Raw genomic sequence first — 22,022 nt, 5'->3', positions numbered from 1 at the left:
AGCAGTGCTTATCAACAAGGGATGGTCTTGCCCTTCATTTGATGCACAGCAATGTTGGATTGTCACAATTAGGGGACGTGATAACAGCATCTAATGTGTCAAGGCTAGGATACTGCTAAACACCCTGTTCACAAGACAGCCTCCCCATTACAACAATACTTTGGCCTCAAATGTCCTGAAGCTGAAACTCTTTTGTTTAGAGTCCTGATGCCATTCTAGGTACTTTGTCTACTACTCTAAGCTTGAGAAGCTACAGGAGGGTTGTGAGAGATACCAAATTGGAATTTGGTATTGGTGACAACACTCGAGATTTCATGGGATGGGTCCAAACTGAAGGAACAAATGTGAGAGTTGTGGGCATACAGACGGTATATTAAGCCTTAGAAGAGGATGACATTATCAGGTGAACAAAGCAACAACTAAAACCCCGAGGAAATCTACCTTTTAGGAGTTGAAGAGATAAGGTAGAACAGGAAAGCTACATAGGAAGGAGAGACCCTGGGTGTAAAGGAAGTCAGATGTTAAAAGCCAACTGCCATTTCAGTGGCTTTAGAAAACCTTACCGGGGCAGGAGAGATGGCCCGGTGGTTAAGGGCATTCTCTGCTATTGCAGGGGACCTGGGTCAGTTCTCAGGACCTATATGCCAGCTCACAACCACCTGTAACTCCAGCTCAGGAGACTGACATCGGTTTCTGGCCTCTAATGGCAACCACATGCTATGTGTGTGAGTAAATGCATGCAAGAATAAACAAACAGGCAAGCAAATATAAATAAATAATAAGTGAAAAGTTATACGTCTCCATTAGCACCAACTTCGTCATTTTTATCATTACCAAAGGGCTTGTCAGTCTAGGGCACGGAGATTTCAAAGATAAAAACCTGACTTTTCGCATTATTTTTACCACTGTTACTATTATCTCATAGTTCTCACACAATTAGGTATTTCTATATATTAACTGACGTCAAGAAATGTTTTTAAAGTTAAAATAGGAGAAAACAAATGGTAATAGTGGCCCTTTATTTGTAGTTCCATTTTGGACAGTTTTAGTTACTTAAGTCAACAGAGGTCCAAAAACGTCACATGGAAAATTCCAGAAATAATTCCTAAGCTCTGAATTATACTCTGTTTAAGTAGCTAATAAGACTATGTGATATCTTATGCCATTCCTCCTGGGATATGAGTGATCTCTCTGTCCCTCACATTCATACCAGTCACACTACTGCTCTGTTAATAGATTAGCTGCCACCTCATTTACTGGGTTGATTGCTTGTCACTGTAGCAAGTTCAAGCAACCCCCAGATAACAGCCTAATGCTGCCTCCACGATTGGTCATTCACCTCAGTTCATCACAACACTCAGTGTTGTATCATCACACATCATCACAAAAACAAAGGTGAATACAGGAGAAGATATTTTAGGAAAGATGACATCCACCAGAGGTTTTGGAAGGTAACTCTGGGGACTACAGTAGAAACGTAATATAGCAGGCATGCTACAAGAAGGCTGGGAAAGGGAGCTGATAATTATTAACCTGTGTACAAGTTATAGCTTTATATGATTTGTATGTTATACAATCTGGGTCTACTGACTGCCACTCACAGGAAGGGCTTACTAGGAAGTACTAAAAGAACCAAGGGAGAATCCTTCCTTCCTTTGGAAGTCATACTATACAGTTCCCCACACTGGACGGAGAGAGGCAGGCACCTAAGAGCAGAGATGTCACAGAATGTCCCCCGCAGCTGTGGGGACATTCTGGCAGGATATTAATGCAGCTGATGAGAAGAGAATAAAGAACGGACCTCTGTAAAGCATGCTCTTTCCACACCAGCACAGGCAGATATGGACCTAGTAGTTTCTCCAGACAGTAGGATTACAGAGATAAAATACCTGTCTGCTAGGAAAAAAAAAGTTTGTGGTCGAGAAAGCTTGGGAAATGGAGAAGATAACAATTTCCTCCAGCTTTAGGGTTTCTGGGAGCTCTTAAAGTATGTAAGGTATGGCCACTGGCGGAGTGGAAGGTGAGGGCAAGACTTTTTACAGCACAGCTCTCCTTTATTTCTGACTGCTGACCACCTGAGACTAATCGGTATCGCTTTACTTCACCTACCCCACTTCAGCAGCTTCCCACAGTTTACTTCCCCTCAGCTCCTACCCCCAAATACTACACTTTTCCTATATCTAAATTATGGGCCTCTTATAATTCTGTCCTACCCTACTATGCTCAGAATAAACTCTAGTTTCTTTCCCAGGCCAGCAGTGCCCGTACAGTGGTCTCCTGCTCACGCCTTATGCACCAGCTCCATTGCTTCCCTTCAGCTTCTCATGTAGAGTAGCTTGTCTGACTTTGAGCTTCCGACTCCACGTGCCCTCTACCTTGGATGCTCTGAATAGATCACTACCTGATAATTTGTTTTTCCTTCTTCGTCTCCACACTAGAGTGCTCAATCCATGAAAGCACAGCTTTGCTTTCCGGTTCATAATCAGTGCTTTAGTGTCTAATGTGGTAGAATAAGACTTAAATATGTATGCATTGAATAGATGAAGAAATAAATGAAGTAGCTGAAAACAACACGAATAATCCAAACAGAAGAACATAGTCCTCTGACTTCCCTCCTCCCTTGGAAACTCTTTTTCAGTCTCCTTTGCTGGTTCCACTCAAGCCCTTGAATGCCTAAGTGCAGTTCAGTACTCAGTAATCAAAATATTGAATTCCAGAGGAAGGGAGATTTGAGGAGGCCAGGAAATTGAACTGGTTCTAGAGCCTCTTCACAAGGAACTGAACTGGTTTATAAACTAGAGGTCAATTTTCTAGTATAATAGCAGATCAAGTTAACATGCCACCATCTGTGCCATAGGGCCAATCAATACCTTACACCCTTCACAGTTAACTATTATATCGAATTGCTCCTGCCAGTGGCTGCTTCAAATTCCAGAAACACAGTGGGCTTTAAATACCACCTTGTGGGACTGGGGCATGACTTAGAGTTAAAAGTGAAGATTGTTCTTGCAGGAGACCCAGGTTCGGTTCCTAGCACAAACACCAGGCAGCTCACAACCATCTGTGACTCCAGCTCAAGGGAACCTGATACCTCTGGCCTCCGTCAGCATCTTTATAAACATGCAGACACCAATATGAAGACACATGCATAGATGTGCGACACACACACACAGACACATACACATAGATACACACATACACACAGACACATACACATAGATACACACATACAGACACACACACATAGATACACACACATACAGACACACACACATAGATACACACACATACAGACACACACACACACACACACACACACACAGACACATACACATAGACACACACACACACACACATACACATAGATACACACACACACACACACACACACACACACACACACACAGAGAGAGTCAAACACAAATCTTTACAGATGGCCTTACACATAGTAATGGAGTTCGCTCCGGAATAAGCAGGGTCACAGAGAAGCAAAGGTTAAGAGCGAGGATGAGAGCAGCTTTCACTCAGGGCTTTGCAGTGAGTTCTGAGCCAAGTTTTAAGAACTGCTAACACCACACCTGCAAATGCGCCCTCTCACCTTCTTCATAGACGTCATCATGATACTCTGTTTGCTCACATGTTGCCAGATCTACTGCTTGTCGCCAAAACCTTCCAGGTAAATCTGCATTTCTGGTAGAATATGTATTTGAAATGGCAAATTCTGAAGCCTTCTCTACTCTCTTCAGAATAACAGGAAAAAAAATTCATTAGATGATAGTAACCTTGTTCAGGGTTAGAAAACAGCTGCTTTTCTGATAACTAGTAGGATTCTTTAATTTTCCCATTTTTGTTGAAACTCTGGGCAATATTTTAGTTTTGTGTGTAATGTTAAATTGCAGTTGGCCAAGTTCTAACTGGCATTCCCAGTGTTTCTAAGAACGCTGTTTAGGCTTAGGTAAGTTGGAAACAAGATTGATGAGAGACACTGGTGCAAAGGCCTAATGACCTGAGCTTGATCCCTGGGCCCCCCGAAGGCAGCAGGAGAGAACTGACTCCTGACCTCCACACATGTGCCTGCATACGCATAGATGTATATCTGCCTGTACACACACATACGTGCACACACATACCACAATAAATAAAATGAATATTTATTTTTATTAGTATGTATCAATTATCCAAAAATGTGTTTTGTTGTGACACATTCATGTACATGTGATATACTTCAATATTACCCCACTACCTCCTTTGTCCACGTTAGGGTAAGTTTTGTTTGGAGCATTGGCAACAGGATCCTGAAACCTGAATATTTTATTCTGAACAAACATCTCATACCAATTTATGTGCCACTGAGACTTGTAAGTGAACAGGAATCATGGGCTGACTCCTTAAATTTCACTGTGTATTAAGCCAGCCACAAGTTTGATAAAATTGAGGTAGATGGACATCACTGTAGTCATCTAGACTGTTTAAATTCAACAATAAAAGCACAACCAACTTCACAGGATTGGGGAAGAGAACTGGAGTTGAGCAAAACACCTTAGCCTTTGGACGGAGTGGGGAACATTTTATTTTACTTCATCGGTAACCCCCAGCATGTGTGTCCCCGGGCATTCCCTTGTTCTTACCGAGCATTTACTCTCAGACTGGCACTGATAACTCATGATTTAGTTCTTCAGTGAAAACTGTGGCGTCTTCTATAACCTAAAATCAGTCTCTCAACCTCTGTTTCTCAGTCTCTGTTTGTCTCTCTAACCCCTTCCTTTCTTCTCTCCTCAAACCTGTTAGAAACTGTTTTGACTCTATTTTCAAAGTATACTCATAGCCTAGTTCCTTGGTATCATTTCCACAGCCACCACCTCAGTCCAAGGAATGAGAGTTTCCCAACAGCTTCTCTGGAACAACCTTTACCACAGCAAGTGATCCCTTTCCAAGTGAGAGCTGCATCATAAAACCCTTAAATATTTTAGTTGGAATTAAGACAAATCCTTACAGTGTGTTTCAAGGTCCTGGGCCCTCGTCTCGCCAGCCCACTTTGTGTCAACCACACTGACCCCTTTGTACATTTATCCTGAAACATTCCTAGGGTGTCGCCACACTGAGGCCTCACTAATTACCATCCCTCTGTCTGCAAGTCTCTCCTGCCAACACTCACCCCACTCTTTCCCTCCCCCTAGCTAATGCTAAAAGTCACCTTCACAGCAGGGCTTCTCTACAGACACTGTAACCTCCTCCTCTTGGTTCTCCTCCCTCATCTGCTCCAAGTTTGTGTCTTTTATCAGTTTACAATATACTTTCTCTAGTATAGCCTCCAAATAGAACATTAGCAGAAATTGATCTCTTTGTCACAAGAGCAATCAGATTCATGCTAGCACTCACTAACCAAGAAATATTTAGTAAAGGAAGATAACTGGAGACTTATTCCAAGAACCTGCACTACTTACTCTGTGTGTGTGTGTGTGTGTGTGTGTGTGTGTGTGTGTGTGTGTGTGTGTGTGTGTGTGTGTTCCTGACCTACTTTGGAAATGACTTTGCCTCTTTCCCTTGGTAGAGAGCTTGGTCATAACTTTGTAAAAATTTGCCATAGGATAAGTTATCTAACTCTCGTGTTGCCTGTGTTAGGTTTCTGATGTCAGCACAGGAATAAAGTTTAGAATCCAAGGATAAAACCTGGGTGCAGGAGGGGTTGGAGGTGGAACAGGAGTGATATGGAACAGACAAACCATCAGAGTTAAAGGAGACGCAGTCCCTTTGGACCTGTTCCCACATCACTTCTCACAGTCCAGGGGTTGTCTGCCTTTATGCTATGGCATATACTGGCAGATGCACTGATTCTGATTATGTGGGCTGAGGCCTACCCTTAAGTTCTAAGAAAGACGACTTTGAATGCATGTGCATGTAAACAAGCACAAATAAAACTATCAACTTTAATTTTAAACTAATACCCATAAAAGAAAAAGAAATAACAGATTTATAGACTTGATTAAATTTTTTAGACTATGAATACAAGAGAGAACTATATGACATGTCATTTCATTGGAAATTTGTATAGGTTTTCTTTAAAAACTTTATTACATACATGTATTTGTCTATTTTTTATTTATATGTATGGGTGGATGTTAAAGGATAAATTGTAGGGATCAGTTCTCTTTTCCATAGTGGGGTCTCAGGAATCAAACCCAGGTGGTCAGGCTTGGCAGCAAGTGCCTTTACCCACGGGCCATCTCTCCAGCCCTGTATAGGTTCATAATAGAAGGTGGTGCGGAGTTTGAGAACTATGAGTAAAGTGATCTTGATACAAGCAAAGGGTTTGGAAATGACAACAGAATGGAACAGAACGTTTGCTCAGTTCTAACAAAGCAAGCGTTTAAAATATGTACTTGATGACACTAAGGATTAGAGGTAATGTCTGCAGTGCTTTGTCTTACGTTCTCTGTCCCCCAGAATAAATACATGAGAGCTAAGAGGGGTCTAGTCTGTATCTCAGTAGCTTGTGTCCATTTATCATCTGTTCTTTCAGTAATTCTCTTCTAGCTCTGTTCCAGCAATCTAGTGAGTACTATGGGGAAACAAAAGTAAACATTTCATTCTTAGAAAGTTCAAGTTTTTGTTTTTGGTTCCATATGCCATCTGCATAGTAATCCATTCAAGAGCAGTTCTAAAGTAAGACAGACTGATTTAAAAATAAGTTTATTTGTGTGTGTGTGTGTGTGTGTGTGTGTGTGTGTGTGTTTGCGCGCGTGTGCGTACATGCGCACACGCAGGACAGAGGACAATCTTAGCTACTCCTTTTCTCTCATTGGCTTGGAGCCACCAATTAGGCCATGCTGGCTGGCCAGAGGGTCCGTGGGTTCCACCTGCTTACCTGGTTGGAATTACACCCACCACCATCTTTTGCCTTTAATATGGATTCTAGCTCAGGTTGTCATGTTTCAGAAACAAATGCTCTAACAATGACTGAGTCATCTATTTTTCCAGCCCTAAGAAGAAGCTTACTAGTTAGTAACTATGTTCGATGAAAGTTCCTTTACAAAACACTATCTCAGTTATTCCTATACCTTATGCATATTCCACAAATCATTACAGATAGCAGAAATAGTGTCTACAACATGACCCTTCATTTCATTAAGATCAGACAATACAAACAGGAGCTTAACATATCCTCATATGTGAACGTTTCATATATGTTTTTGAACGTTCCAATTCTTTTAAAAATCACTCTTTATAGGAACATGTATTTGATGTTTTATTAATAAAGTGTGTATAACATAATTCTAAAGGAAATTATTCAAGGATGGGGTTGGACTATGGAAGGAGGTTTGGGGCATCTAAAGCTGAATTGGATGGGAAGGATCTAGATCATGTCTCAGAAAGGACAGATACTCCAGGCTGAGGCATCAGCAAGTAAGAAAGCAGAGGGAGCACCTGCGTGACAGAGGGGAAGGAGAAAGACCTGAGAGGAGAAGAGGCATGCAGAGTGTTAGAATAAGAAAGCCCAATCAAGCAGGCGGCTGTAGTGGAGTGAGAGGAGTCAGACAGGGTAAGATGGACTGTAAATCATGGAATTCTGCGTCAGTGCTATCGAGCGGCTGTCTGATTCTAAGTGATTTCTCCGCCGCTGTGGATGCTCACCGACATCTCAGTCTCCAGGTTTACTGACTCCTTTTATCACAGCATTCCCACAATCCTACTTTAGCCACCCACTTAACCTAAACCACGCTGTACAGACTGTTTCACTCCTCAACCCAAACCCTGTTAACCAGCTCTCCATGTGAGCCCCCATCTCCATGTTTCATTCCTCTTATTCCCACAACACTGGAGCTGGACCCAATCAAGTCTTTTAGTTGTTGCAAGCCATTCTCTTCCACACCTGTAAGATCTTGAAAGAGTGCCCTCCCTTCCTTCCTACTCATGTGGATGGTCTGCTACTGTCTTACTTCCAAATCCCCATCCCTTCATGTTTGTAGTGATAACGCCCAAGCTGGGATCAGTTTAATCTACCTTTTTTTGTACCTTAAAACTTATGGTTATTTACTTCAGCTAAATCCACAATGCAACTGGCAATCTTCCTTTTGTGATCTAAAGAGAGGTCTTTCTTTATCGCCACCATCCTTCCACCGAGGAATCCACAGCCATTTTTTAAAGGATGGGCCACTCAGGTGGATCTGGAAGTATGAGGAGGAAACACTAACTACTGAGGGTATACCCAGAGCTGAGATATAATATGGAGTAAAATCTGGGCTGGTGAGGGGTGGGGAGCAGAGAACACAGAGGTAAGAGAAGTAGCAAGAGATAACAGTCCAATGGACAAAGGTAATGGAGGAGAGGGTGTCTATAGAACAGATGCTGAGGCTATCAAATTAAAGTGGAGACGTTTGATGGCTATCAAGAGATGATAAGTTTGATCAAAATGGTCATTTCTAGTAACTGTCTCTGTGGAATGGAAACTGAAATAGATTTTTTTTTATGTGTATGGTACTGCTGATTGAATAAGACACAGAAACTAAACAAAAATAATTGTGGACAAGAGGGAACAATGAAAGTGTAAAAGTCAAGAGTCCACTGTGTATGCGTGTGTACACACACACACACACACACACACACATGCAGATATTAGATAAGAAAATGAAATCATTCTACAATCAGGATGGACTTCAGGGTCAAGTAAGAATGTATTGATCTTTTCAAGGTGGGAGATCTGTGGGTAGGACGGGAGATTTAGAGGAATGATAAAGTCTAAGTCCAGTTGCCCGACAGCTACATGAAGGAGGAAAAGCAGAGAAGTGAGACGAAAATGGGATTTTATCCTTGAGTTTTCATCAAATCGCAAAGAGGTAGTAAGCTGATGTGACTAAGGCCTGCAGGACCTCAGTACTGAGACTCTGGACAGTGGCATGCAAGCCATGGTTGCTGGAGGCTAAGTGGTCTTCCAGGGGTTGGTATTAATGATATGATCTCTCTTAGCTGTCTTGTAGACAGGGTTCTGCAATGGTCAGGGTGTCTTCCCTAGCCCCAAATAGATTAGTGTCTCCTACCATATACTTCTCTTCTAACTTCAATTCTTGTAGCAGCTTTAAGTCAGTTATGTATGCGCCACTGGACTATAAACTCTGGCCTGTGTCTCATTTCAGCTCTGGTACACAACATCCTGAGCTTGTGCTTAGTAGGCACTTAGCAAATGAGCAAGTGAGTAAACAGCCAAAAGCTTTATAGCTGGGCTCACTTCTGTCTGTCTGGCTGGGTGCCCACAAGACCCGTCAACTTAGATAACATGTGTCTAAAATACTACCATTAAAATATTCTCTCAGGAAAATACTACATGAATTTGAACTATGTGCTACACAAATAAACTGATTACAATGAATTGCAAAGTTGACACTCAGAGGTATGCCCATGAGGTGTTTTTAAGGGACTTGCAATCTAATGGTATCTGAATTAAAAATAAACATCTCAGGACTGGAAGATATCACAGGTCAGGAAGCCATTATAACAGCAGTCTCTGTACCGGTTATCTAACCCGACTCCGTCTCAGTGATTGTTCAAGCTTCCTCTTTACTAGTGGAACATTAAATAAAATTTATCATTCACCCCAATACTCCCAGTAATGGAAACCATGTCTCTTTATGAAAACTTTTACTCGATTTTTTAATTGTTCTTAACATTAAAGAATTCTGTGATACCCATGTAGCTTTTGCCAATGGGTCCCTTTGTTAAAGTAACAACAAAACAGTCTTCCTTGTGTCTGAAGAAGGCTGCAACATTATCTCCCAAGGCCTCTATTTCTTACTCCATTGGCTTCTTCATGGGATGCCCATGCCAGAGAAAAGACATGTCTACTAACTTGTTTTCTCATCATTTATACTTAAGCCACCTCACAAAAAGCAATAGAATAATGAAAGACGTTAGAAAATCTAAAACTGAGGTGACATACAATCTCACATGGGAATAACAGCACTCACCCGTATGCACATTACAAGTCTGTAACTCTGCCTGACCCTCACTCTTTCTAATTTGGAAATGCCTTACCTTAATCCAGTGCCCCACATTATCAGGCTCAAATGAAGACTGTAAAAATAGATACAAAATATTAATGCACAGCAATGGCCTCATCAAATTACCATTTTTAAGCCATCTTCTCAGTACAGCATATGGAAATATAGCCTTCATCCTTTCCTCCAAAATTTTTCTTGGCAAGTTCAGCACTGACTAGCAATAAAAGCACATTAAACCACAGTAGAAGAAACAGGAAGTCTTGTCTGTGACATTCTTATTACTCCTGTCTACACCTACCTTGAGACTGTAGCACAACAGCTCTGTATTCCAGGCATCAGCACTTTATTTTTTAGTTCTGCAGGGCTAAGAGTCAAAGTATAGGAGTACGTATTTCTATATACGTGTATAGAACTATTACTCCTCATGAAACTCAAACTAACACTGGTTAATTCACCTCTCCCTGTCATTTTTCTGCTTAACGACTATTAGGCTCCTTTCTTTCCTGTTTGTAGAAGTAGCCGGGTGCCTTCCTGTCCTTCCTACACCTGAGATGCTACCCAGGAAAACAAGAGTCATGGTGTGGAACCATGGTAGCCAGGTCAGTCAGCTATTAATCTGAAATGAGAAATGAAGACCACAAGGAGCCTCCTCTCTGTCCTGTCATGTCCAGAAGCTAACAGAACTCTAGCAATCACTGAGCAAACAGGGGTGTATGCTTTGCAAAAATATTCAGGTATTTTCTTTAAAAAAAAAAAAAAAACCAACAGACCAATTAACTGGCACAAGAAAGTTGCTGAAAAGGGTATTGTGTTCTCCTTCACTTACCTAACACTTCACCTTCAGCTCACCTTACACACAATTAATGCAGCTGTTCTGTCTGAATAACTTTGTCACTGCAACAAAGAGCGAGCTGATACTCTTCAAGTGGTCTTGTGTTTTACTTTCTTTACCCTCTAGACAGTAATAATGAGCACTATCAGGAGACAAAAATCCCTCTTTTTGTAGTTCTAAGCTGTCCCAATTTTTTTTTTTTGCCTTCATCATCAAATCTATATTCATATGCTATTTTGGGCCCCATCTATTATGCAACCGATACCTTGCAGTCGGAGCAACCTCAGTTTCCACTCTCTTAATGCTCTGGCCTGTGCCCTCTAGTATCTGGAGCATGGTTTTTCACTGAGTGGAATGTGCCCTGTGCACACGGTTGCTATATTTAGATATTTATGATTACCTGGGGCCCCCACAAAAGCCACATGTCTGGAGGATTTTTTTTTTTCCTTCTTACAGGAAAGTGCAACCGAGGGGTGAGAGCAGCTGGTGAAACTGCTCTGCAGCTGAAAGTCTAGCCCCCTCCTTTTCAATTTAAATTTCCATTTAAAGCATTTATTTTTGTGACAGCTAAAGAGGTATTCTGGAAGGCACACTTGGTGTGACTGTGACTTTGCATGACTGTAACTTTTGTTATGTTCCAAATTTATAATGGCGTCTTTTTTTTTTTTTGCTTTGCTTTTTTTGTTATCACCCTCCTCCCCCCCCGTGCCTTTAGGAGCTAATACACGGAAGAGGTGAGTGATACAGGGAGGCTCTATCTTTGAATGTTGGTAGAATTTACTAATAACCATATGGATAAAATATTGAGATACAACCACCTAGACTTCTGAGTCCATTTTAGCCTCCTAGTGTAAAATTAGAATAGAGAGATATAAGGGATAACGGCAGAAATTTTCATGTGATGATTTCTTTTCCTTTCGCAGACCCCCTTAACTGAGATTTGAACGGGGAGAGGGAGTAATGTACAGAAAGTTTCCTAAAATTGGTGGCAGAGGTAAGGATGAAAGGGGCCAATTCTCCTCACCCTGATGGACACTAGTAGACCTCTCCATAGATGGAAACAGTAGTGAGTACACAGACCCCATGGTTTCTCAAACCAAGCTCCCTAGGGTTGTGTTGGCTCCGGGGTACTCAAGGCCAGGTAAGGATGCCCCCGGGGGAAGAGTGAGGAAGCGCAGGGCGGGAAACGGATGGCTTCGGGACTGTGTGGCGCCTAGGGCCGACCCGTGTTCCTCAAAGCTCCCGATCGGGATCACCTTGAGATTCAGCTTCCTTGATAACCGTTTCCAGCGACTCAGCTCCATCTTCTTCTTTGAGGCGAACCCTCCCTGGGGCGCCAGCAGCATTTTTGCAGGCGCAGGCCTAGACTTGGGCCACAACAGTGACAACTGCGCCTCCTCCCAGACTGCTTTCAGGTGGTGCTGGGAGTTGTAGTTCCGCCACTTAATAGCTAAACAGGGTTCAGACATCCTGGAACTACTCCTCCCAGGAGGCACAGCGCAGGCAGCTTGCGTTAGCGCTGTTACCATGGCATTGGTGGGGGTTCACTGAGCTTCTTTAGCAGGGCCTTTGCCTATATCTGGCGCTTGATGATGATGCAGAACTTCCTGATTGGCTCTGCGGCGGAGGCGGTGGTTTAGTGGGCCAAGAGTTCTGGGAGCCGGAACACGTGTTATCGCTTGCGAAGAGTTTAAGGGACCTGAAGGTACCGAGTTTTGTAATCTCCCGGTGAGTGTTCATTTTCCATGCCGAGGGAGGGTGAGTGGTGCCCACTCTTTTGTTTGCGTTGCAGTCTTGTTCCCACCTCGTCATTACTTGGTTTCTTGTTGGTCTAGGTTTCTGGCAGCTCAGAGTCTCCCAGCGAGATTGCCGATCACTTCTCAGAAAGAAAAGGACCTCCTTTTCCTGGCCTCTGGTGGAGCGTGAGCTTCTCAGCTGCAAGTTTTTCTGAATTTAGCAGGTACTTGGGGAAACTTTAAGACAGTAAAGTCTAGGAATCCTGGGATGGCCAGTGGAACTAAGGGAAAATTGAACCTAAATAGCCAAGCCTGGATGTTGTCACTGAAGGTGTGTGTACTTTCAAGGCAGGGCAAAAATTCAGAACTGGAGTTTTGGACCTGGCCACTTGTTGGCAATTCAGTTTACTTACTGACAAAATGGGATTATAACTAAACCTTGGGAGTATTGTAATGATTGAAAATCAATGTGAGTAAAACATTCTGCCAGGGGATCTAAAACAAACTTTAAACTGGTGGAAATATAAGGAAAGCTGTGCCCCGTAGACCTAGCACCCACCGTCTAACTTGAGTGTAGACCAGTAACTACATGGCTGAATGAACTGTGTTACATTCAGACCTTCCACTGTCTCGATGGATGGTAGCTCTTTTGGAAGAGTTAGTTTCATGGCTATTCTTTGGCAGGGGTGCCAATTTTTTTCTGAATGAAAAGTAGAGTGTAGAGAAGTGCATATAATACAGTGTGCATCCATTTTTGGAGAACAAGTGTGTATAAATGTTTAGATGAGTATGGAGAAAGGCTATCGATTTGGAGAAGATGGATTAGAAGTTGAGGAGTGAGATGGGAGAAAAACAATTACACTGTTGCAAAATGGGAACTCTCACAGTTAATATTGAAACATTGCATTTGGCAAATTTCAGTCTCTTCTAAGCCACTAGTCTCTAAAACTAGACTTCTATAGTTTCAGTACCAGCCCTACCAGATACTACTGGTGACTGTCTTAGTCACTGTTCTGTTGCTGTGAAGACACACCATGGCCAAAGCAACTGTCATAAAAGAAAACATTTAATTGAGGGCTGGCTTACAGTTTTAGAGGTTTAGTTCATTATCATCAGAGCAAGAAGCATGTTGGCATGCAGGCAGACACTGGACCTGTAGCTCAGAACTCCATCTTTATCCATAGGCACAAAGAGGTTTGCCATGTACTTTTGGAACCTGGAAGCCTACTCCCAGTGACACATTTCCTCAAGTCCTGTGTCTCTTATCCTTCTAATCCTTTCAAATAGTACTACTCCCTGGTGACTAAGCTCAAATACATGAGCCTATGGGGGCCATTCTTATTCATACCACCACTGTGACTTTATTAGCTTCGCTTTACTAATTTATAAAATACAAGTGAATAGGGTCTATGTTGTATTTGTTGTGAGGGGTAATGTCTACGATGTACCAATAACAGTAAGTACCCAATAAATGCAGCTACTATGATTTTTAGTCCTTTCAGTGGATAAGATTAGCCTTTTTTTGCAGGGGCGGGGGTGAGGGGTGGTGCTAGTGATGGTGTCTCATTCTGTAGCAAACACTGGTCACAAGGCTTTGTGGTAAGCACCTTTACCCACTGAATCATCTTACTGGCTCTGCAAAATTCGGTCCCTGTCTGTCCCGAAGCACACTCTCCAGTCAGTCTGGCCTCAGACTTACAAAGATTTGCCTGCCTCTGCCTCCCAGGTTGTGGGATGAAAGACGGGTACCAGCATTCTCTGCTGGACTCTTGCTTCCATCTTTTCTTTGTTTCTGAAAGATTTGCTTTTCTGTGTATGAGTATTTTTGCCTTCATGTGTATATGTGTACCACAGGTATGCGTGATGCCCTCAAATGAGAATAGGAAACCCGATCTTCTAGAACTGCAACTACAGATGATTGTAAACTGGCATGTGGTTACTAGGGACCAGACCTGCTTCCTCTGCACAGATAGCAGGTTGTTTTAACCACTGAGCCAATTCCCCAGACCTGCGATTTTTATTTTTGATGTGCTTCATTGGTTTCTTTTCTCTCTTCTTACTTATTTTTTTAAACCTTCATTGGATAATTGGAATTTTCTTCAAATTTCTTCTGTATTTCCTTCTAACAAGTTTGGATACTGTACATTCTGTCATCCACCCCCTTGATGGCTATTTCCAAACTCTTAACCCATGTGCCTGATAAAGTTTAGTTTTGTTAGTGTATCCCTTTCTTCCCTACCAATTAGGGTAAGAAATTTAAGATATTTAAAACATTGTGACATCCATCATTTCTGAGTCAGCTTGGTGCATGGTATTGTTTGGAAGTTCCTCATAGTTTCTTTCTTTATGTATATAATTGTTAACTCTGTATGGGGAGGGTGGGGGGGAGACGTGGATGTCTAATGTTTACATATATCTATAGGTCCTCCCCTCCCCCCGCCCCAAATGTGATCATCTCAAGCTTGCTGCATTCAGTTACCAAATTTGGGACATCTATCCATAAAGATAATCCATTCAAGCAACATTTAAAAATTCTTTGTCTGCTGACAGATGAGGGCAGATTGGCATTAGCAGTGTTAGGGCAGGGAGTTGTCCTTAGGACCCCTAAATACTTAACCTGTATAAGTGAATTGAAAAGGACAAGACTAGCAATATAAGAGACTAAGTGTAGGGGGCAGACATGGTGATAAAAGCAGATGAAACCATTTGATGCTGTGGAGATGTCTGTCTGTGTCTTAAACCTTGCTTGGGTCAGTAATTACATCACTTCCAAATTATGTTTTAAGGACGCCCTGTGGTTGCTGGAGGCTGTTGTGTGGGTACAGCTCTCTAGTGGATAACAATGGGCAAGAGAAACCCTTTGATTTATGCATGGGAGCTGTTTCTTCTCAGCAGCTGCCATAGCCCGGTCATTGGCACATTATTTAAAAAAAAAAACTACTCACATGAGTCTACATTCGTGTCTATATTGTATACATGTATTCATAATAAAAACTTCTATGTGCATAGGTTACAATTAGAAAACATCTCACATTGAGCAATAATTGAGGATAGGAAATATTGGTTCTTCAAGCTCTGAAAAAAAGGTTTCATGTCTTTTAATGTTGATTTCTAGCTAAGGCACATTTTGCAGAGCCAGTAAGATGATTCAGTGGGTAAAGGTGCTTACCACAAAGCCTTGTGACCAGTGTTTGCTTTCTGAGGCCCTACACAGTAGGAGGAACTGAGTCCTCCAAGCTGTCCTCTAGTCTCTAACCATAGCATACACTTGCATGTACATGTACACACACACACACACACACACACACACACACACACAGTAAGAAAATACATTTTAGGTGTATTTTCTAGTGCTGTCCATTTTTTCTTTTTTATGTCTTGAGACAGGCTTTCACTTTGGAACCTAGGTTAGCCATGTCATCAGTGTCCTCCCTCCTGCATCTGGGTCTATGGTATTTACCATCACAACTGGTTTGTTTGCATTTCTAAATGTTTTTGCCATCATCACAAAATAGAATCAATTGCAGTTCCCCTTTTGAAATCATTTTCCATTTTTTGTAAGATTGTGTTCAACAATTTGAATTAGCCATAATCTGGGTGAAACTTTCAAAACCCCAAACAGCAGAATGGGTACACAGCCCCAAGCCTGACAGTATGAGCATCTCCCTCCAGCTCACAGAGAGAATTCGATATCCTAAGCTGAGAGTTTTACATTTGACCTTTAAAGTTCTGGGGAATTAACCATCCTAACTAAAGAACTGTATCACACCAAAAATAACCTCTGCACTCGGAACCCGTGGCTGTGTCTTCAAGGGCCTAGTGTTATTAACTGAATCTCATCCCCATATGGGTTTGCCCAAATGAAGGTGAAGGGTCATCTCAAAATTTTGCAACAGTAAAAGAGTTCTAAGTTTATAACAAGTATAAATGTAAAATGAATAATCCACGGTGCGTCTGGCAGCACTCACTGTACTGCATGGTGGAACATTGTTTCCTTCATGCCCCGTGACTCTAACAAATGCTGTCCCAAACACTGCAGCTTAGGTTCAAGACTGCTGTATCTTGTGAATTGTAATCTTATTCTACACACAGTTTTCTACCCTCATAGGAAACGTTTTGATGATTATAAAAATCAAAATATTAATCAACTCTAAAAATAGTCAAGGTATTTATATCTTCCTGATATCAAATATTAAGCCAATATTCTTTACATGAAATAAACACGCATATTCGTTAGTATGCAAATCTGCTTTAACCTTTTTCCGTTTATGTGTGCACATAGATGTGGAGGCCTGAGGCTGATGTCAGAAATCTGTCTCCATTTTTCTACCATATTCCTTGAGGCGGGGTCTCTCAATCAAACCTAGAGCTGAGCAGTGTAGCTGGTCTCTCCAGCCAACTGACTGGGGGTACCTTTCTCTGACTAATGAGGCTGGAATTGTAGGCAGGCTGTCATGCCCACATGGGTTTTGGATCCAAAGCGATACAAGGGCTTTAACCATTGAGCAGTCTCCTCAGTCCCTTCATCTTTAATAAATGGTAAAATTAGATGTGTACCATACTCATGTCTTAAATTTTCTTTATGATTTGCTCATAATGAATTATTGTACTTATATGTACATAGGTTTTATGACAGTTTCTCTGGCAAAGAGGGTTATAAATCAAAACTGTAGGTAGCTGTTCTCTGGTGTTACCAAGCCTCCATAGCAATGCTTTAGAATATAGGTGCTACCGATAGTTTGTCACATAACTGTAATAAATCATCTACTAATAAAACTCAAGGAGTAGCTGAGGGAATGATTCATTGCGTAAAGTGATACCCAGCATGGCTCTTAAGCACCTCTAAGTCACCACTAGGGTGCTGACACGGGTAGGTCCTCAGGAGCCAGGGGACACGTGTGCCTCTGCCATACGCATCCATGGGAGTGAGAACTCATAGGAGACATGCACACCAAACCTCAACCTGGTCCACTTGGCAAGAATTCCTAAGGATGCTTGATGGAGTGACATATTGCAGTATTTATAAGATGCTGATTTGTCCACTGACATTTAAATTTTAAAAAGTGCATGTTTGTATGATGTGTATGTGTCTAGGCCCTGTGCTACATATATGTGGAGGTCAAAGTACAACTTTGCAGAGTCAGTTCTTCCCTTTTATGAGGGGGGTCAAACTTAGGTTGACAATTTGACAGCAAGCCACTTTACCCACTGAGCCATCTCGCTAACCCTCCAATGAAATTATATTATTGGTCAGCCATGCTGGCTTATCAAACTCTGTAGTGCATTTTAAAAGCTCATAACTTTTCACATGAAGTACTAATTATTTAACATCCTACAAATAATGTTTTCTGTTGTTTTTCAAACCCTGTTGGTGTATCTGTAGAAATAAGAAAGAATATCTATATTTTTTTTCTTAAAAATTTTGTCTTTCCCATTAAGAAATCACTCATAGATCATTTATCTGCTCCTGTAGTTTCTCATCTATATGGGAGTAAACTAGAATATATATAATCCCATTTTGCAGATAATACGTTATTTTATGCTGTGAAGGATTTGATGAGTATCCATTATGATGTCTTGGAATCTCTTATTGAATTTTTATTTGGAGGGGAAAGACCTATATTGCTTAATATTCACTCAGGTTGGAGAAGTGACACGTGCACTAAGTGTTAGGACTTCCCTGTGCATGTTTTCAAGGCTCAGTGACCTTGCGTGCCAGTTTTTCACACTTAACTTGTTTTAGTCCTTTCATTTGCTTTGTTTTCTCAGCTTCTATGTGTGTGTGCACACACAAACTCACAGATACACACAGAGACTATATTTCAAAGTGACTAGTATTATCATTTTGCTTTGGGACTTTGGGGAAAGAATCGAATCTTGCTTTCTGGGTTTTTGTTTTGTTTAGTTTTGTTTTTTATTTTGTTTTTTTTTTTTTTCCTTTGTCCCAATCCTGATACCCAAGAAAGCTGTGAACCAGAGTTAATAGACATGCAGCTGAAAGAATAAAAGAAAAGCCCCTAAGGTTTTACAAAGCCATGGGAACATAAACCTCTAAAACTTTCCAGGAGGGCTGTTGGCCCAAGACATCTGATACCTAGACCTCCGAGATTTAGTTAGAGAGAAAAGAAGAAAGAGAGAATAAGAGAGAAAAAAGACAAGAGAGAAATCTGACACGGATCTTGGCTGCAGTGGTAGGGGACAGAGAGAGGGAGAAAGAGTTTCCTAGATATAGGGCCAGAAAGTCAGGGAGCCTGGGCAACCACATTCCTCTGCGTAAAGACCAGTGTGCTTATTGTAAAGAAACTGGGCCCTGGGCCAGAGAATGCCCCAAGAAAAAAGTACTTCGAAGAAGGTCCTCACTCCAGAAGATGATGACTAGCAGGGATGGGGCTTGGTGCCTCTCCCCAAGCCTAGGGTAACGCTTAAGGTGGAGGGGAAGCCAGTTAAGTTCCTGGTAGACACAGGAGCCCAGCACTCGGCATTACTCAATTCCTCTGGACCAATTTTAAAGAAAGTCTTGGGTCGTAGGGGCTACTGTACATCAGCAATATTCATGGACTACCTGAAGAACTGTTGACTTAGGAGTGGGACGGGTAACCCACTCATTCTTAGTCATCCCCGAGTGTCTGGCCCCCCTTCTGGGGAGAGATCTATTAACAAAGATGGGGGCCATTATCACCTTCATGCCCCATGGTCCTAAAGTGATCCAGGACAAGATTATTACAACCCTAACCATGCGTCTAGAAGATGAACATAGGTTGTTTAAATAACCCAAAGAAAATATCAACTAAATACAGGACTGGGTGCAGCAAATCTCAGGGGGGTGGGCAGAGACGGCTGGGATAGGGCTAGCAACCCAGCGCCCTCCTGTGGTCATCGAGCTCAAGGCCACGTCTTCCCCAGTAGCAATCCGCCAATACCCCATGAGTAAGGAGGCACGGGAAGGGATCTGACCACATATCCAGCGCCTCCTTGAACAAAGTGTCTTGATAAAATGCCAGTCTCCCTGGAATACCCCCTTGCTACCAGTCAAGAAGCCTGGCACAAATGATTGTAGACCAGTTCAAGACTTAAGGGAGGTAAATAGGAGGGTACAGGACATTCACCCCACAGTGCCAAATCCCTACAACCTCCTGAGCTCTTTGCCTCCAGACCGGGTATGGTATACAGTCTTAGATTTGAAAGACGCTTTCTTCTGCCTGAAACTGCACCCTCTAGCCAGCACCTCTTTGCCTTTGAGTGGCACGACCCCGATTCTGGGTTTACGGGACAGTTGACTTGGACCAGGCTGCCTCAGGGCTTTAAGAACTCTCCCACCATCTTTGATGAGGCGCTTCACCAGGACTTGGCCCACTTCACTGCCAGCCACCCCCAAGTAACACTGCTCCAATACGTGGATGACCTATTGCTTGCAGGGAACTCTGCTGAGGAGTGCAGAAAAGGCTCGGAACTCCTGCTAAAGGAACTGGCGCAGCTGGGATATCGGGCATCAGCCAAGAAGGCCCAGATCTGTTGACAGGAGGTGATGTACTTGGGGTATCTGCTCAAGGGAGGTCAGCGGTGGCTCACGGAAGCCAGAAAGATGGCTGTGACTCAAATACCATCCCCCAGGACCCCTCAGCAAGTGAGGGAGTTTCTGGGGATGGCGGGATTCTGCCATCTTTGGATCCCTGGATTTGCCTCCCTGGCCAACCTCCTCTACCCTCTGATTAAGGAAGGGTCTCTCTTTTGTTGGGGAGAACAATAACTGGCATTTGATGAAATAAAAAGGAGATCACCCAGGGAGCTACTGGGAAGTGGACTTTACGGAAATTAAACCTACAAAGTACGGCCACAGGTACCTACTGGATGGGTTGAAGCATTCCCCACCAAGATAGAAACGGCTCACATAGTGACCAAGAAGATACTAGAAGACATCTTCCCAAGGTTTGGAGTGTCTAAGGCAACTGGGTCAGATAACAGCCCAGCCTTCGTTGCCCAGATAAATCAGAGATTGGCCAAGATCCTGGGGTTCGATTGGAAATTACATTGTGCCTGTAGAACCCAAAGCTCAGGACAGGTAGAAAGGATGAATAGAACCTTAAAAGAGGTCATGGCTAAATTGTCCTTAGAGACTGGCGGTAATAACTGGACAGCCCTCCTTCCTTATGCTTTGTTTCGGGCATGCAACACCCCGGGCCCCTTCAAGCTGACACCCTTTGAAATATTGTTTGGGGCCCACCCTCCACTTGTTGCCATGCACCACCTATCCCCTCCCAAGACTCATTCCTCACAAACTCTATATGTTAGATTAAAGGCTCTCGAGATTGTTCAGCGGAAGGTGTGGAAACAGCTGGCTGAAGCCTATAAGCCTGGTGACCTCCAGGTGCCACACCAGTTCCAGGTCGGAGATGCTGTTTACGTGAGGCACCACCAAGAGCCGCGGTGGAAAGGACCTACCTGGTAACTGCTCACAACCCCAGTGGCAGTAAAAGTAGATGGCATCCCCACTTGGATCCATGCTTCTCACATCAAACCAGTGCCTCCTCCTGAACCAGAATGGAGAGTGGAAAAGACAGAAAACCCCCTCAAGCTTTGCGTGTATCACCCTTCCGCTTCTGCTTCTGCTGATAGACATAAGACTGATAAGTAGCTCAAACCCCCATGCCCCTCAAAGGTTGACTTGACAGGTACTGTCGCAGACAGGGGACACAGTTTTGTCCACCTCCACAGATGTTCCTCCTGGTACCTGGTGACCTGATTTGGTGCTAGATCTCTGCTCCCTTATAGCAGGGCTTGATACCTGGGATATCCCTGAACACAGTTTTGAGTCCCTGCCCATTCTGGAAGAATCCACCCATACCCAACGTACAATAGCCCTAGGATGTGCTAGACCAAGGTCTAGGTGTCAGATGAGATTGACCCCCTTTTATGTCTGCCCCCAGGATGGGCAGGCAAGGCCAGAGGCTAGATGATGTGGAGGACTTGAGAGTTTATATTGCAAAGCTTGGGGATGTGAAATGACCGGAATCACCTATTGGAAGCCTTCCTCCTCCTGGGATTTAATAACAGTTTCCAAAAATCACTCTGGACCCACCACCTGCCCCCAAAGGGGAAGATATGTACCCTCATTGCTAGCTACTTGTAATACAGGGCAGTGCAATCCAGTAGCCTTTCTCTTTACACCATGGGAAGACAGTTTAAATCATGGCATAAAGGGCGTACTTATCAAACAGGCTATGACCAGGGTTTAACCTTCACCATAAAACTCAAGGTAGAGTCTCTTCCAGGTACCCCTGTGGCCCCGAACGTGGTCCTGATGGACCAGCAGCCTGCTTTTCCCTTGCCCCCCTGAGCAGGTTCTAATCTAGGGCCCCGACCTTCCCTAAGCCTAACCGTCACCCCAGCCTCTAATTTCACCCCAACCACTCCTCTTAAGTTCCCAGGGACAGGGCAACAGCTCCTCAAGTTGGTACAGGGAAC

General features: G+C 42.9%; 1 protein-coding gene and 1 non-coding gene across 2 annotated transcripts in view; one reads left to right on the top strand and one right to left on the bottom strand.

Annotated features, from left to right (window-relative positions):
- Window positions 1-12,215, bottom strand: part of Ccdc191 (coiled-coil domain containing 191) — a 66,314-nt gene extending 54,099 nt beyond the window's left edge. Inside the window, exons 1-3 of the mRNA XM_032900218.1 lie at window positions 12,081-12,215; window positions 10,027-10,065; window positions 3,599-3,740 (exon numbers count right to left, since the gene is read on the bottom strand). Of these exons, the coding sequence (XP_032756109.1) occupies window positions 3,599-3,740; window positions 10,027-10,065; window positions 12,081-12,170 (271 nt within the window). The 5' untranslated portion in view covers window positions 12,171-12,215. The remainder of the gene's footprint in view (window positions 1-3,598; window positions 3,741-10,026; window positions 10,066-12,080) is intronic.
- A 3,134-nt stretch (window positions 12,216-15,349) lies between these two features.
- On the top strand, window positions 15,350-15,483 carry LOC116899914. The gene has a single exon (XR_004387886.1). It is a non-coding gene; the product is annotated as a small nucleolar RNA SNORA84 (small nucleolar RNA).
- Window positions 15,484-22,022: the final 6,539 nt, after the last annotated feature.

Source organism: Rattus rattus, chromosome 4 (assembly GCF_011064425.1).
Source record: "Rattus rattus isolate New Zealand chromosome 4, Rrattus_CSIRO_v1, whole genome shotgun sequence".
In the NCBI taxonomy this organism is placed as follows: Eukaryota; Metazoa; Chordata; class Mammalia; order Rodentia; family Muridae; genus Rattus; species Rattus rattus.
Note: the sequence above shows the minus strand (reverse complement) of the source record. Positions and strands in the feature narration are given on the sequence as shown.